The sequence below is a fragment of the Triplophysa rosa genome, linkage group LG3, assembly GCF_024868665.1.
Source record: "Triplophysa rosa linkage group LG3, Trosa_1v2, whole genome shotgun sequence".
NCBI classification, from domain to species: domain Eukaryota; kingdom Metazoa; phylum Chordata; class Actinopteri; order Cypriniformes; family Nemacheilidae; genus Triplophysa; species Triplophysa rosa.
The window spans coordinates 7,995,051-8,010,691 of record NC_079892.1 but is presented as its reverse complement, the minus strand read 5'-3'; the positions used below and the strand labels follow the sequence as shown (position 1 = coordinate 8,010,691).

Genomic DNA, 15,641 nt, shown 5'->3' with positions numbered 1-15,641 from the left:
GAACATTTTCCACATTAACAATCTTCATTCTTTTCAATCATACAATGGAAGATTAAGGTTTATTCTTTCGTAACGGTAGTGGAAAGCAAGATAAGCCGGATTTTTGTCACATATAAAGCAGTGGTTTGGCTTTGTTACGTTAAGGTTGTGGGTGTGTTGGTGTGGCAGATGTGTTTATGCATGCAGGTCGATAGAACGTGTGGGTGTTGATCAATTGGTGAATGCTGTATGGTGATGTCTGATAAAAAATCTAGTTGTTTGTTGTGATTGTGTGTATCTCCAAGGTACTGCGATGTACAAAAAGATGCTGTTATAAAGAATCCCAAACTTCAAAGGACGTTGCAAAGTCAAAACGTTTAAGGACCAATTGTTCAAGCAAGCACCACTAGATTGAATTTATCTGCATAATGAAGAATAGCTTGTTAATGCTCATCTTGGCTCTGTTGTTGGGGCTCTTAGGAGCACACTTTAGCTACAGTAGTAGTAATTGATCTGATTGAATATGAAGTGAGGTTGATTTTCCTCCAGCGGAGCCACTAATCTGTAATAATTTAATGGATGCAGGCTGCGGGAAAATCACGGAGCTGGATTTAAGAAACACGAGGCTTGGTGGTCTAGCAGAACATAATCTCATTTAGCGTCACTTAGAGTAACTAAATTAGTTTCATTCATAGCACTTACGGGAAATAATACAATCATTTAGAAGACGATCAAATCAGTTGCGCTGCACAGAGTGCATTCCTTTTTGCAATAGACTACCAATGTTGTACAAATGCTTAGCTATAGAGATGTTTTTGGATTGCTGATCCATGACTCTTAGCACTTTCGCATCTGGCCTCTCCAATTCTCTGAATTTCTGTGAAAACATACAACTGACGAAAGCGCCTGTAATACATAAAAACTGTAAACAACTTTCGCACATGCATGTCATGATGTGAGTGTTCGGTTGTTTCCTGCCATCTTGTGGTTACAATTATTTACTACACCGTGTATGGTTTTGACATTGAATCAAATGATTGACATTGTACCAAACCAACCCTAACCTTAAAAATTGTTTGAAAGCATAGTATATCTATATATTTTTTACTTTAATAGGACATTCTTGTATTTCCCCCTGTTTTAAGCATTTTAAAGCTTAAAATGTATTCAGTTACATTTAACTGTGAGAATTTACTACATGAATGTAACTTTTGTTTCACTTTATTGATTTTTATTTTATAACATTACCAGTATGCATCACCTATGTGATATATTTACTGTAACTATGTAGAAGCATGCAAAGTCAAATAGTTTACATTTTTAACTTTTGCAGAATTTCCAGCAAAACGGCCACTAATAGACTGTATTTAAATTTATAGGTGATATTGTAGTGATAAATAACGTTTAATGAATGTTATTTATTTATTTTAACAATAAAACGGTGCAGTATAACAAAGTAGCAACGTAACAACTATTAGTCTACACAGAACACCTTACTGTACACAACAGCCTTCTGATATGTGTAAAATAATAAAAAATATTTGAAATAAAAAAATTACATGAATATTTCGGAATTTGGTCCGCCAGCCTCTGACGTCATTTCTGACGATGCTCCAATCAGACGACATGAATGAAAACGCATCCATGAAAGCGCGCTCCAGTTGCTGGGTATAAAGTAAACGATGATGTATGTTTTTGTAGTAGTCTACTGATGTCGCTGAGCACGTCGAGCATGTCAAGAGAAGAGACACAGAGGAGTCACTGGACTACTTTTAAGACAAAACTCTCTGCTTTTGACATGGTGCGCATTGTTTTCTTTCTCAATGTTGTGCATGCTGAGACTTTACGGATTAAATAAATAAGATATGTAAAACAATAGACAAGGCTATATTGTTTATCATACTGTAGGCAGCATGATTGCATAAAAATGTCTGAAATTGGTGATGTCAGAGTCAGACGTATACAGTACGAAAAGTAAGCTTAACTCTATGCACTTGTTAAATTTCTTATTAAATACACTAAGCGTGTTCTCAATTTTGTTCTTGAATGTCGATCTTGTATGTCAGCAAGAGCAGAGTGATTAAAAGTGCTCTGTAACCTCCACTCAACTCCTGCATGATGCAGGATACATTGAGTGAATGACATCTGGGTCATGGGAGTGACTTTATTTTGTAGGACTAATCATTGACATTTGGGAGCTGCACCCACCCAAGTGACCCAGCAGATATTTTGTAGGAGTCAAGGTGTGGTATGTATCTATTATTTTTGTGTCTGTTTATTATTGTATCTTGCTTATTTCTGTATTTTTTAATTATATATTTATGCTTTTGTGTACATGCATAAAGAGTGTTTTGTTGTCTAAAGTAGTTACATATATGGAATAGGTTTATGAATAACCATTGTATATGCACTATTGTTAAAAGTTTAGGGTCACCTACTTGTTCTTTATTTATATTTTCCTTTCCCTAATAATAGGGATAAATAATAAAATAATAGCGAACTACTAGCGAAAATTACAAGTGTTATATATTAACTATGTTTATATTCTTTTATCAATAAGGCTCTTGAGGTACCGTGAGATTTTAAAACAGTATTGAGTTCCTACTGTATTTATTCTTGGCTCTTATTGGCAGCTTGTTCTTAATTATTTTGTCATCAATCTCAAAAACATTTTTTAATACAACTCATGTAATGTGATGAAATATTTGGAGTATTGTTATGAAAGAAATTAGTTTGTTAGCACAAACTATATTTTTTGTCACAATTTCAAACATTCAGACATGCTCTCACATAAACAGTAGCTTATATACACACACCGTATGTGTTCATTATAAATATTTTTTTCATTTCTCAATTAAAACTATTTGTAAAATAATTAAATCTAATATAATTCAACAGCATATTGGTCCACCATGAGTGCCCAAGTCGAATCAGATGTCCGCACCATATCTCCTGAGATGCCAGCCATGTTTGACGGCATGAAGCTGGCGGCTGTAGCCGCGGTGCTGTATGTCATAGTGCGGAGTCTAAATCTGAAGAGCCCCACGGTGGCCCCTGACATCACCTGTCAAGATACACCTCTCAATCGCTATCTGCTGAAATCTTGCCCAGTCCTAACCAAAGAGTGAGTGCTGTAACCTGTCAGGCTTTCGTAATTGATCTTTCTGCCAACGTCTGTTACATAACCAGTGGTTATAAGTATACCATCTTTTTAGATGCATGCTAAAATACAATAAAGTGATGCAATCTTTCTCGTTGCTGTAGAATGACTCTAGAAGAATCCAGGAGTGCGTGTAGACAATCTTAACGTATTATTGAGCACTTCAAATCTACTTTTAAAAGTTTTACTTTTTTTGTATTTATCCAGGTATATTCCCCCACTGTTATGGGGAAAGAGTGGACATCTTCAAACTGCTCTTTATGGAAAAATGGGTCGAGTGAAGTCGCCTAGCCCCCGCGGGATCCGTAAGTACCTGCCCATGCAAGATGGAGCAACTGCCACCTTTGACCTGTTTGAGTCGCAGGGCGTCCACAACACTAGAGGTGAGCTTTTGTATTAAAGGGATGGTTCACCCGAAAATAAAATAATATCGTAAAAAAGTTTAAAAATCTTAAATCTACATATGTCTGTTGTTACATACTCCCCATTGTTATTCTGTGCCCGTACTTGCATGAAGGGTGTTTGTGATTTAAAGATGATTCCTCAGGAGACACTTAGGTGTCTACACCGTTACTAGAGTTTATCTGACTCCGTCTTGTCATAGATGACATCACCATGGTGATCTGCCCTGGGATCGGTAACCACAGCGAGAAGCATTATATACGGACCTTTGTGGATTATTCCCAGAAACAAGGCTACAGGTGCGCCGTGCTCAACCATCTTGGAGCGCTGCCAAACATCGAGCTCACCTCCCCAAGGATGTTCACCTACGGTTAGCCATGTGTGTTTGTTGGGAAACAAGGGTGCTCGTAAAAAGCAAGGCTGTTGAAAGCTGTTACGATTTTTTTGCCATTAAATAGATGTTTCGGGATTTTTTTTATCTAAGAATGCAGAAATGAGTGTTTGGGTGCTAATCTATATTTAATATATATAATTAATGTAAGTTTATTTAAAATGCTTTAAACACCCAAAATATTTTGTATTGATAGTAAAAACCACAGAATGCAAATTTCTGTGATGTTTGTCTACGATTAAAGGGACAGTTCACCCAAACATAAAAATTCTGTCATCATGTACTCACCCTCGAGTTGTTCCAAATCTGTTTAAATGTCTTTGTTCTGATGAACACAGAGAAGGATCTTTGGAAGAACGCTCCTAACTAAACCGTTCTTGACCACCAATTACAATGGTAGTCAAAAGTGCCCCAGAACTGTTTGCTTTCCTACATTCTTCAAAATATCTTCTTTTGTGTTGAACAGAACAAAGAATTTTATAAAGCAATTATTCCTACTAGTCAATGGTGGCCAGGAACTGTTTGGTTACGAGCGTTCTTCCAAAGATCCTTCTGTGTTCATCAGAACAAAGACATTTAAACAGATTTGGAATAACTCGAGGGTGAGTGAATGATGACAGAATTTTCATTTTTGGGTGAACTGTTCCTTTAAAAGGTTGTACTTGGGAGTTTTCAGCTATGGTGAGCTACATCAAACGCACATTGCCTCAAACCCATCTTATCGTGGTGGGCTTCAGTCTGGGAGGGAACATCGCCTGCAAGTTTCTGGGTGAGAATCCCACCAATCAGGAGCGAGTGCTGTGCTGTGTCAGCGTGTGCCAGGGATATAGTGCTCTAAGGTTAGAAAACACGTTTAAATTGTACACTTAATATGACTGAAGAGATGTATAGATCGAGTTTGTGCTGCAATACCTCTTGTTATTCATTTTTGATGCTTTCCATAAGGGCTCAGAAGACATTTCTACAGTGGGACCAGTGCAGGAGGCTATACAATTTTCTTATGGCTGACAACATGAAAAAAATCATTCTGTCTCACAGGTTAGTCACAGGTTGTCATTTATTAAGAGAATTCGCTGCATAATGTGTACTGTATTCAGATATGAACACACACACATGTATGACCATAGTCCTCAAGTCACATCTATATATATATATATATATATATATATTTGAATAAGTAACAAGTGGAATAATGCACGGACAGTTTTTTCCACAAAAGAAATGTTTTCAGAAAAACCAGGGTGATAACTGAATAACCAAATGAAGTAAATCTGTATCGCAGGGGAAGTTTATTTGGTATGAGCTCTAGCAAAATGGAGTCTGCCGACCTCAGTCACCTTTATACAGCCACTTCACTCATGCAGATTGATGACAACATCATGAGGTACCTGATCTAAACGAATTTCATTTATTCATGCATGTCTATAATGACATATATATAATATAATTTCTTTGATGTGTTAGGAAGTTTCATGGACACAACTCCCTCAAGGAGTATTACGAGAAGGAGAGCTGTGTGCATTATATTCACAATGTAAGTGATTTTGCTGAAACTAGGTCAAATGCATTGGAGCTGGACTTCTGAAACCCCTTGGTTTTCCTTTAGTCTTGTAAAAATGTTCCAGTTCCATTTGATATTTACATGACTTTTGGGTGAGGAAAATAGAACACCATTGAACATTTACACTATCAACAGTCAACCATGTAAAGTATTCAAATTCTAATCAAGTTCCAATTTTTGCCAATTTCATTTACATTACCTCTAAAAAGCTCAAATTTTGGACTGTATTTTGTAAATTTCTCTGGTTATGGTTTTGTTGTGTATGCCTTGCTTCTTGCTTCTTCGTCTCTTCTTATAGCACAATGTTTTGACGAAATCCGTGATCTTTATCTCTTATGTCAGATCAATGTTCCTCTCCTCTTGGTGAACTCCTCAGATGATCCTTTGGTCCATCAGTCCCTGTTGACGATACCTCGCACACTTGCAGGTATTAAACCTTCATGTTTGTTATAAGAATAACCTCTTGGACGTGAGCGATTTGGAATTTGCCATCTTTGCTCAACTCTGTTCAAAATATTGATGTACAGCCGACGCCATGTGTTATTTCATTTTTTGATTGCATTAAAAGATATATACATGTTAGAGTATTATTGATAGAAACGAAAGCTGCTTTGATTTCAGAGAAATGTAAACAATTATGCTATGTTGTCTAGAAATGTTTTTTTTGTATTGCATTGCCTACAGTCACAATATTGTGCAAATCAAGTATCATAAACAATTCTTTTATTGAATATTGTCTAGGCTAGTGTAAAAAAAACTTTACAGTAAACATTGTGTGAAACATCAGCACCGTCAAGACCAAGTTCACGTGCCTTGGACACACATTCTAATAGAGCTTTTAAAGTCCATTAAGAGTTTCAGATCCTTGTGTCTTAGATCCCGAGTTTGACACCGGTGCTGAATTTTTTAGGGCTATCTGATCCTTCTCTGTGAGATTATTTATCAGATTACGGCCGTAAAATCCTTCCTTCAGCCTCAGGTGAAATATCCAGCACTGAGTTTCTATTAACAAGTCTAACCGCCTCACACAAAGGTGTATGGTTCACCTGACCTTCAGCTCCTTCCCTTTGAGCTTCAACAAAGCTTTGAAGTGTATACATATTTAAAGAGGCCACAACCGAAGTCGTCAGATGTCAATTTTGGCGTTTGGAGTGCAGGTCTAATATAGAGTCCTTGTGACAGGGGTTATAACGTACATCTGAGAGTGCTTAAAATATGTGCTAAAGAGAAAAAATGTAGGGTGATTTTCTAGGGTGTGCTTTTAAAATGCATCTTTACTTATCACTGACAGAAAAGAAGCCAAACGTGATGTTTGCGCTGACGCTTCACGGTGGCCATCTTGGCTTCTTCGAGGGTGCTGTCCTCTTTCCTCAACCTCTTTCCTGGATGGACAAAGTCATAGTCAGTTACGCCAATGCTATCTGCCAGTGGGAGAAACATAAGCCACAATGCCTCTAGGACACATATGAGACACTGCAACACGGGCAGTAGTGTTCTAGTTTTCTTTGGATTCAGATTGAATGTTTAGGTGATGGTTTATGGAGGTCAGACTCACCAGCGTTTTTCCTCTGACCTTCAAGGAGGACATCAGGAATGAGGAAAAGATATGTATGGGACATATCTTGTATGCTTGTATCGGTGGTGTTGTTGCTGCACATTGGCATTTGTAGTATGTTTAACAAGGTTGTGGGATACCTTGTATAACATATTGCAAGATGAGGCTTTATAAATGTAAAGGTGCTTATGGTTAAAGCTATGCAACATGTTCAAACCAAGACAGCCACATTTACATGTATGTCTGTCTTATAATGTTCGAAAATGTTTGAAAACTTTGTTAATATTTAGGGATGTTTGTACACACTTAAAGTGCATCATGTGGAAAGCCTCATTTACTTTTGACTAGTCTTTCAGATTGCCTGGTGTTTGTTTAATTGACATTAAATGATGGCCGTTATAAAACTGTCACTTTATTACTGCTTCAGTGGCACAATTATTTTAGATAAATAAATTGAATAAATTGTCCATTGAGCGTAGTTTTTAGTCTGACAATGTCTCCCCCTATTGGCCTTCTTGTAAAAGCACACGTCCTATGACCCTCAGATGTTGAGATTTTTATATAAGCCTGTACTCCTTAGATGTCCCACAGTTTGCTTTAGAAATCTGCTTTAGAAATCTTAAGCCTCATATTAAAAAAAGTGCATACCTCAGTATAAATTTTCAGTTCATTGGCCTGAAATTAAAAGGAAAAATAATTAGGCAAACAGTTGTGTGGCACTTTTGACTACCATTGTAAGTCTTCCTACTATGGTAGTCAGTAGTGGCCAAGAACTGTTTGGGTATAGCATTCTTCCAAATATCTCTCTGTGTTCATCAGAACAAAGAAATGTATGCAGATTTGGAACAACTGGAGGGTGAGTGTCACTTTAAGTGTGCCCTTTTATTGACCACGTGACAATTTTTAAGCGTGTCAGGCACTATTTTTTATGTATTTAATGTTTATGGGAAGAGCCATAATCTTTGTGGAAAGAAAATGTAGCACACCAACAAAATGTATGACGTTCTGAACTGTCTTTATTTATTTATGCTTAAAAGAACACATTATAATATAATAAAATTTTAAGTATGCACTTCATAAATCTGTTATTTTCTTCATATCCAAAGAAATTGAACTCATTCCACTCCCTTAAACTTTTTTTATTTTGCAATTAATAAATGTCCTCTGCCAGAGATTGACATTTTTCCAATATAATTTCTATATTTTGGGGTAAATCTGAAACCAGGGCCCTGCCCAAGATTAGCAAAGAATGAGAAACACTGCTCTGTATCATAGAGACCAGATGCCCATATTCAATTCTGCATTCCTCTTTGACATCTCGGCATTTGTCCAATGAGGTTAGCTGTTTGGCTTGGAAAAGGTTCTCTATTCTGCTGGGTTCAATCTCAAGAACAGATTCAATGATTCTGTAATACAACATAACTAAAATGACAGACATGTACGTTGATGCAAAGCAAACTTAGTCAAACAGTTCTGCCGCTGTGGCCTTGCCGTCATATTTCGAGCCGTTCCCTTCAAATTCTGAAGGCAGGATTTCAACATCAAACTCCTTGAAATAGTTTTCCAGGTCATCGCCATGGACAAATACCTTCAGACACAACAAGTCAGATTTATCTTATTTTCTGTTCTCAACATTTTTGGATCACAGCGAGATGAAAAAAATGCAATGTTAATAACTATAGAATGTTATAGTCAACACAACTCACCCTTTCCAGCAGTTTGCTCTTCATTAGGGGTTTGACCACATTGTAAGTGGTGGTAAAATACCAGGGCTGGTGGATAAAGTGCACTGCTTTAAAACGGGCTGGAAAAGAATCCTGCCGCGCACAAGTGGACAACAAGGAGACAAACAGCATAATGAAGATCACTACATGTGAGGCTATATAAGAAATCGTATTAAGAACAAATAAAGAAATTTTCTTCCAACAGACAAAACTCATCACCTGCAACATATCCACCATTTTCTTCAGCTCTGTGGGCTTGATCCCTGAAGCTTGCTGCATGGTGAAGCCCTTGAAGTTCTCAATTATGCAAAACCCATTGATCTGGGTCTCCTCATTTTCCAGAAGCTTCTCCAGGATCACACAATAAGCTCTGAGGATCTGAAGCCAATACAATATTAAAGAGACAGTTCACCCAAAAATGAAAATCATGTCATTTACTCACCCTCTAGCTGTTCCAAACCTGTGTAAATGTCTTTGTTCTGTTAAACACGGAGAAAGCTATTTTAAGAATTTTACCAACCAACATTTCTAGGACATCATTGACTACCAGTCAAATGTGCCCGAGAACCTAAATTCCTCAAACTATCAAATTTTGTGATCAACAGAACCAAAAAAATTACACAGTTTTTTCCTATATGGTATTTGGTGCCTCAGAATAGTTGGTTGCCAACATTCTTCCAAATATCTTTCTTTGTGTTCAACCGAACAAAGAAATGTATACATGTTTGGAACTAGAGGGTGAGTAATTCATGACAGAACTTTCATTTTTAGGTGGAGTATCCCTTTAAGACACCCTATTTAGTATGACGTTTATAAAAAAATGAAATTTGACTGTTTTCACGTATTTACAAAAATATGGTTTAAAAGATTAAATTTCAGAAACAAACCGCAAATCTACATGTTGGGTTTAAAATACCATGAAAAAATGTAAAAATAGTTTTTTTGCCGCCCCAGCTGCCGGAATATTACCGGGGGGGATAGGGGTTTCGGGATTTTTTTCCCACTCACTTTCCACATTTACCTCATCAAACGTGATCTCCTCATAGTCCCAGTTCTCAATGTTGAAGAGCAGCACCACACGGCCGTATTTGTCTCTTCTTGACAGGATCCCTGGGTAACCCGCCTCAATGATACTGCGCACAGCCTCTGGGGTCAGGTTCTCAAACAGCTCAGGATAGTCTCGCCTGAAGCGCACGTAACCTTTAGGAAAAGAAAACAAATAGCAAAACCTAGATGTTTTAGCATCCCGGTGGATCAGCCAGTAAGGTTTACTACAGATATACAAAATTCAACAAAATAAACTTGTCATGGGCACTGCTCGCTCACCCTTCATTAGCTCGTAGGCCCTGTGTAGATCATATTTTCTGGCACGGATGAACCGCACCAGCACGGCTTCAGGTTTGTCCCCAAAGGTGTCTTGAACACCCTTAGCGATGTCGTCCCCAGAGTCTGCCTTCTCTTTTATAATACCTCTGAGTTCCTTGACGGCTGACACACGCTTCTCGCTTGTTTCATTTAACTCATCTTTAGCCTGTATAGTGACATTAAGATCCTATATAATTAAGGGCTATAAAGATTACTTTTATTTGTAAGTGAAGCTTGAAATGTGTTAGTCAAACAAAACTTTTTTTTCAAGATTCAGGCACACCTTTTGCACCGTGTGATCGGGTAACTTGGCACAGGCCCCAAACACCGACCCATGATCTTTGACTGTCAGGTGCTCCAGTTTGGCTCTAAGGGCCTGTTCCTCCTCTGACACCATCCGGAACGTTCCGCTCTGTAGACAATTACGTGACAAGTGATATAACTGCTATAGCATGGAAACATGCAAATCATGATTTTGAAACAAACACTTCAGTACATCCGATCATTAAAATAATAGAGGGCCGATGTTAAGCTCCCTCACATGAATGCGTAAAGTCTGTTAAACCCCCGTCTGAGATTGGAGATAAGCCACTAATACTAAGAGCTGCATTGTTCTTAAAACGTTTGTTCACCATTGCTACGAATCAGCAGGGCTTTGTTTAGGCAGGGCGACATCACATGATGTATGACATAACAGTCCTTTAATACTTCACATTACTAGGGAAATCTTATTTTTATGGGATGAAAACGTTATGTGTTTGACATTCATTTTTAAAAGCAAATTATAGAACATCCAGGCTTTATATTTATCATCAATGTGTCCATTCTTTGGAAATAAAACCTATGACATTGCTATAGCATTAGACTCTACCACTTGAGCTGTAGTTGTAAATTTCAGTTCTTTTTCAATTTGTTTTGTCAAAATGTAAAACTTCATAGTGAGTCAAAAGCACATTCAACACTTAATGTGGTAATGGATATCTTATAAAGATATTAAAAAGTACTTACTACAACAGCCATTGCTTCGAATGCTCAGTGTAATGTTCTGATAAAATAAAAATATGTAAAGATAAATATATTTATTTTTTAGATATTTCTTTTTCATGTATCCACGTCAACACAAAAGCCTTTGTCTGACATAATTAGATCTCATTTATGCAAACCCATGTCAGATCATACATGTTGAGTGACCATAATAGGAATCAAAATGTAAGATTTTTTGTATACACCATATTTTCGGCCAAACTAACATTAAATGCAAATTCACATTTATTTAGTTAAACTGGAAAATGAATATCATCTTTCTCCTGTTTAAATTTAAAAAGGTCACAAATTAGCACCCAATTTCATTAAAAACAAACTATGCAAATAATAGAAAATAATGCATTATTATTTTATTAACCAAAGTACTTAACCATAACAAAAGTGAATTCTTCCATCTCAAGACATGGCATTAACACTCACCTGACACAGTGCGGTACGTCTGAAGGTCCCCAGAACTGAGGTGAGAAACAGCAGACTTCAATCATTTGTAGTGTGACCACAGATGGATTAACACCGTCATACAGGATTATGCAGGGCAGATTTTATGTTAATCAGCGAAAATGAGGAAAGAGAACATAGCCTGCAGCCAATAGTGTTGTTGTCCTCATATTGGTTGTTCTTTTAATGTTATCAATGGAAACCTTCCCTTACCCCAGTACAGCATCTTCACATATTTCATTGGGTTTGGAATGAAAAGAGTTTGTCAAACGTATAGGCTTGGGAGGGTTGAATGTGAGGGAATGGGTATGGCAGTCCATTGACCAATAAGATTTAATTGGATTCCAGCACCAGTGAAAGAAGCTATTGTTACTCTATGTATAGCACTGTGAACAGTGAATAAATAAGTTCAAGTAATTTTAAACCGTAAACGTACATGCAATACATGCATTCAGATATTTCCATTAAGAAGACAATATTTATAGTGTAGGGTAGAAAATGGCACAAGTCTCATTTATTGTGTGAATTTAAGACTCGAAAACATTTCAATCAATAATGGATCAATAATGCATTTCCATAGTGAGTCTTGGATCTAGTGGTTTGCTAAGAGTGCAAGTCATCCTCATTTGCTGAAACCTCTCACATCCCCACAACTTTCCTTCAATGTGGTCATAATACTGTAAAGCAGGACAGGATTTAGGCTTGTGAGGGTCTGTGGAACCAAAGTAGGACTGCAGCACAATGCCTGTCTCTGTTACCAGAGCCACTCAGCATCTTGTTTTTGGACTCTAGGATATATTTGGACTCTTGTGTAAAGGTACTGTTTTGTCAATCAGTATTAGTTGATTGACAGGTAACAGGACAACAGTCAGCTTTTAGATGATTCCGTTTTGCCTTTTACGGCTTTAAAGAACATGTTTTGGGTTAATTTTACTTAAGCTCATGTAGAATTGAAAAGATGTGCTCACATGCAATAAATAACACATATGATTTGATATCTCAATTCTTTGCAGTTTTGAAATCTTGAGAATACAGCTATTATAGGAAACATGGTATGACTAAGCATATTAAGGATTAAGAGGGTGATGCAACTTTAGGTTAAACTAGGGTCAGGCCAAAAATGCGCATGCTATCTAACATGTTTTAAAAAATATTTATTTAAAAATATTCTGCTTTAGGTTAAAGCGATCGAATTAGTTATTATTCCAGAATGTCAGACCACAAAGTACACTAACAAACTTGATCTGTTTAGAACATTATAGTAGCTTGTTATACATTTGTCATAAAAACTGATAGAAACAGTACGATGGACTATGCTGGCTATGAATAATGAATTTGAGATTCACTTTGTATACATGTTTTATTGAGACATTTTGTAACCAAACTACACATGGTCTTTTTTGGACGAATGCATTGTCAGTGAAAACAGGAGTAGGTAGTTGAATCTGCAAATTGTGGAAAAGCAGCACTTTGTCATTGTCAGACTTTATATATTGACACACATTTTGGTAACTGAACCCACAAATCTTGAAAACCTCGATTCAAATGGTGCTATTTAAAACATTACCTTTTCGAATCCCTTAATGAACATTAATAACTTTCACAAAATTCAAGTGCAACGTTTCAGTTCAACAACCTAAGGCTCACAAGGTCCCCTGTATTATCACAGCAAGACCATAGTAATGTGGCCTTAAACAACGTTAACATGTCACGTTTGATGTTTAAATATATTAAACAATGTTTAAATAACATTATACCAGACGAAATACATTTTCTAGCAATGGGGTTCACAATGTCACAGTCCTAACTCTTATTCTGCATTGTGTTATAAACTGCAATCCATTACACTTTGAGGCCAATACTGGTCCTGCATGTAGTACTCAAGGGAATAGTTGGGGTCTGAGGTATGATCTGTTGAATCTTGGGAGAAGTCCTTTTCCCACTGGTCCTCTACCAGCTTGTACAGGTCCAGGGTGGCACGTGCATCCTCTATAGAGCAGTGACCCTTTCTGCCAACCTGTGGCAAATAAAGCCATGAATTTCTGATCTTACTTAATTAAACAGTGAATTAAATGTGAATACTGGTGCTTACCTGTATGTTCCTACTGAGTAGCCTTTGGGAGAGTTTCTTCAAAGACACCGTGCATCTACGTGAGGCTTCATACAACTCTCGAAGCAGCCGGCAGGAGCAGGTATCCCTAATCATGTGTGCTGGAACAGAGATGTCCAGAACCTTGAAGTCATTATACAGGGAATGACCAATAATAACCTTCCCTTTCAAGACGCCAACAATCTAAAGGGGGGAAAAACAATTGCGTCATTTAGAATACTTTAATACTAAATCCAACAAATCAGTGAATGCATGCTTGGAGCATAATCTATCCAAAAGTATATAAATACTATGTAATATATGAAAGCTTGACAATGATTGACTCTTACCTCATTCTGAGCCTCCTCAAAGGGTAGTGCTTTTGCTAAATGATGTTTCCTAATGCCACTCCATCGAGTCCTGTAGTCTGTGACTCGCTGCCCAGGCAAAATATATTTGTCATAAATAACACTACCGTAATAATTAACAATGCTGCAGCGTGCCACTTCACTACACCGGCCGCCAGGTCCCGTGCCCACCATTTCACAGTCCATAGCTACTATGTTTGAGTGATCAATTCCCACAAATGGCGAACTCCTGCCACTAGTGGATGGACTGATCTCAGATGAAAAGCCACTGTCAACCTCCCAGCTGTCACCAAGTAATACTGCAGACTTCACTCCCCCAGTCCATGTCTGTGGGTTACTTCTGGGTCTTTTTGTTTGCAAATCATCGGTCTGTTCCAATAAAGAGTCCAAAACATCACTAGGTCTAACACAGTCATGTTCCAGAATATCATCTGATTTTCTTTTTCTTCTGTTCTGATCACATTCTTTATGTAATTCTATGGAATTATCTTTCGCTTTGCTCGTTTTACGCCCATTTGCTTGGTGAGAAATCTTGCTCGCTTCTTTGTTGGAGGTTGTCAAACTATTCCGATCCTGACCAACACCGTGACTTGTGTGGTGTCTCCAGGGTAAAGCAGACATGGTCACTTTTAAAATGTTTACATCTGTCAATAAAGAACACACTTTTGTCAGTAACTGTGAACACTGGATGTGGTCAAATTAAATCAAATCATGAAACTAAGTATAGTAACTCTTTATTAAAGGACAAAAAATAATATATGTACAGTATACTGTCAAGCTAGCAAGTACCTTATAGCTGATAAGCTAACACGATCGGTAATGAGTCTTGACTCGATAACGCACTATACAAAATACATAAACAAGACTGCCTTAAATTTAATTAAACGAATTACATATTGTATACCTATGTTGCAAATATTGATGTAGTAAAATCACAAAATACTGGCTAGCACACACGTGCAACGAAACAACGACTTACGTTTACTGGCAACCATGTGCTTTACATACAATAAAATAGACTAAATTATAACACTTGAGAACATTCTAGCAAAATACGCTAACCAGATATTTTAAAAACATCAAAATACTTTAATAATTTCAAAGAATACCACAGACCTCAGCGTACACGTGGACCCGTTGCACAGCACAGGAAAGGATACGGGAACATGCCTAGACATGACACAAATCCAACGATTTGATTGGCCTACTGGGTGAAGCCGCATTAGACCCTGATTGGTCAAAACAAACGCAAGCGCTCCAACCCAACCACACTTCGATGAGCATTTACGGGTGATGACGTTTTGTCAACGTCTGATGCTGCGTTCCAGACACTTGTGATTAAAGATTGTTCCCACGCCAGATCCGGTGCCGTCTGGATTTAATAACATTAAAGTATTTTAAAACAGTACGATATGAATGTTACCAAAGATTTAGTCATTTAAAACATTCTAAGTATTTATTATTAACTATGAAAGAGCGCCGTTCCAGAAATGATGTCCGGGTTGAGGTAGGAAACATCATAAATCCGAGTTGCCTGGAACGCAGAATTAAGATGCGAATTTATT

General features: G+C 37.4%; 3 protein-coding genes across 6 annotated transcripts; 1 reads left to right on the top strand and 2 right to left on the bottom strand.

The window, feature by feature from the left end:
- The first annotated feature begins 1,623 nt into the window (after nt 1-1,623).
- On the top strand, nt 1,624-7,929 carry abhd2b (abhydrolase domain containing 2, acylglycerol lipase b). Of its 3 annotated transcripts, none has more exons than XM_057330541.1 (11): nt 1,624-1,780; nt 2,155-2,222; nt 2,878-3,103; nt 3,347-3,522; nt 3,744-3,911; nt 4,588-4,771; nt 4,878-4,970; nt 5,215-5,316; nt 5,397-5,466; nt 5,836-5,920; nt 6,785-7,929. In XM_057330541.1, exons 3-11 carry the CDS (start codon nt 2,892-2,894, stop codon nt 6,949-6,951), a joined length of 1,257 nt encoding a protein of 418 aa, XP_057186524.1. In that variant the 5' UTR covers nt 1,624-1,780; nt 2,155-2,222; nt 2,878-2,891; the 3' UTR covers nt 6,952-7,929. The 3 variants fall into 3 exon arrangements, with proteins under 3 accessions (XP_057186524.1, XP_057186526.1, XP_057186523.1); XM_057330543.1 differs by having other exon boundaries at nt 2,155-2,227; nt 4,609-4,771; XM_057330540.1 differs by having other exon boundaries at nt 2,155-2,227.
- Nucleotides 7,930-8,046: 117 nt separating this feature from the next.
- rlbp1b (retinaldehyde binding protein 1b) lies at nt 8,047-11,858 on the bottom strand. The gene is made up of 8 exons (XM_057330544.1): nt 11,602-11,858; nt 11,146-11,182; nt 10,421-10,549; nt 10,099-10,303; nt 9,794-9,972; nt 8,992-9,150; nt 8,755-8,865; nt 8,047-8,636 (listed from the first exon to the last, which is right to left on the bottom strand). The coding sequence occupies exons 2-8, from the start codon at nt 11,155-11,157 to the stop codon at nt 8,508-8,510; spliced, it is 924 nt and encodes a 307-aa protein (XP_057186527.1). The 5' UTR covers nt 11,158-11,182; nt 11,602-11,858; the 3' UTR covers nt 8,047-8,507.
- Nucleotides 11,859-12,790: 932 nt separating this feature from the next.
- On the bottom strand, nt 12,791-15,276 carry isg20 (interferon stimulated exonuclease gene). Of its 2 annotated transcripts, none has more exons than XM_057329869.1 (4): nt 15,193-15,276; nt 14,059-14,720; nt 13,712-13,912; nt 12,791-13,636 (listed from the first exon to the last, which is right to left on the bottom strand). In XM_057329869.1, exons 2-4 carry the CDS (start codon nt 14,695-14,697, stop codon nt 13,445-13,447), a joined length of 1,032 nt encoding a protein of 343 aa, XP_057185852.1. In that variant the 5' UTR covers nt 14,698-14,720; nt 15,193-15,276; the 3' UTR covers nt 12,791-13,444. The 2 variants fall into 2 exon arrangements, with proteins under 2 accessions (XP_057185852.1, XP_057185851.1); XM_057329868.1 differs by lacking the exon at nt 15,193-15,276 and adding an exon at nt 14,866-14,918.
- Nucleotides 15,277-15,641: the final 365 nt, after the last annotated feature.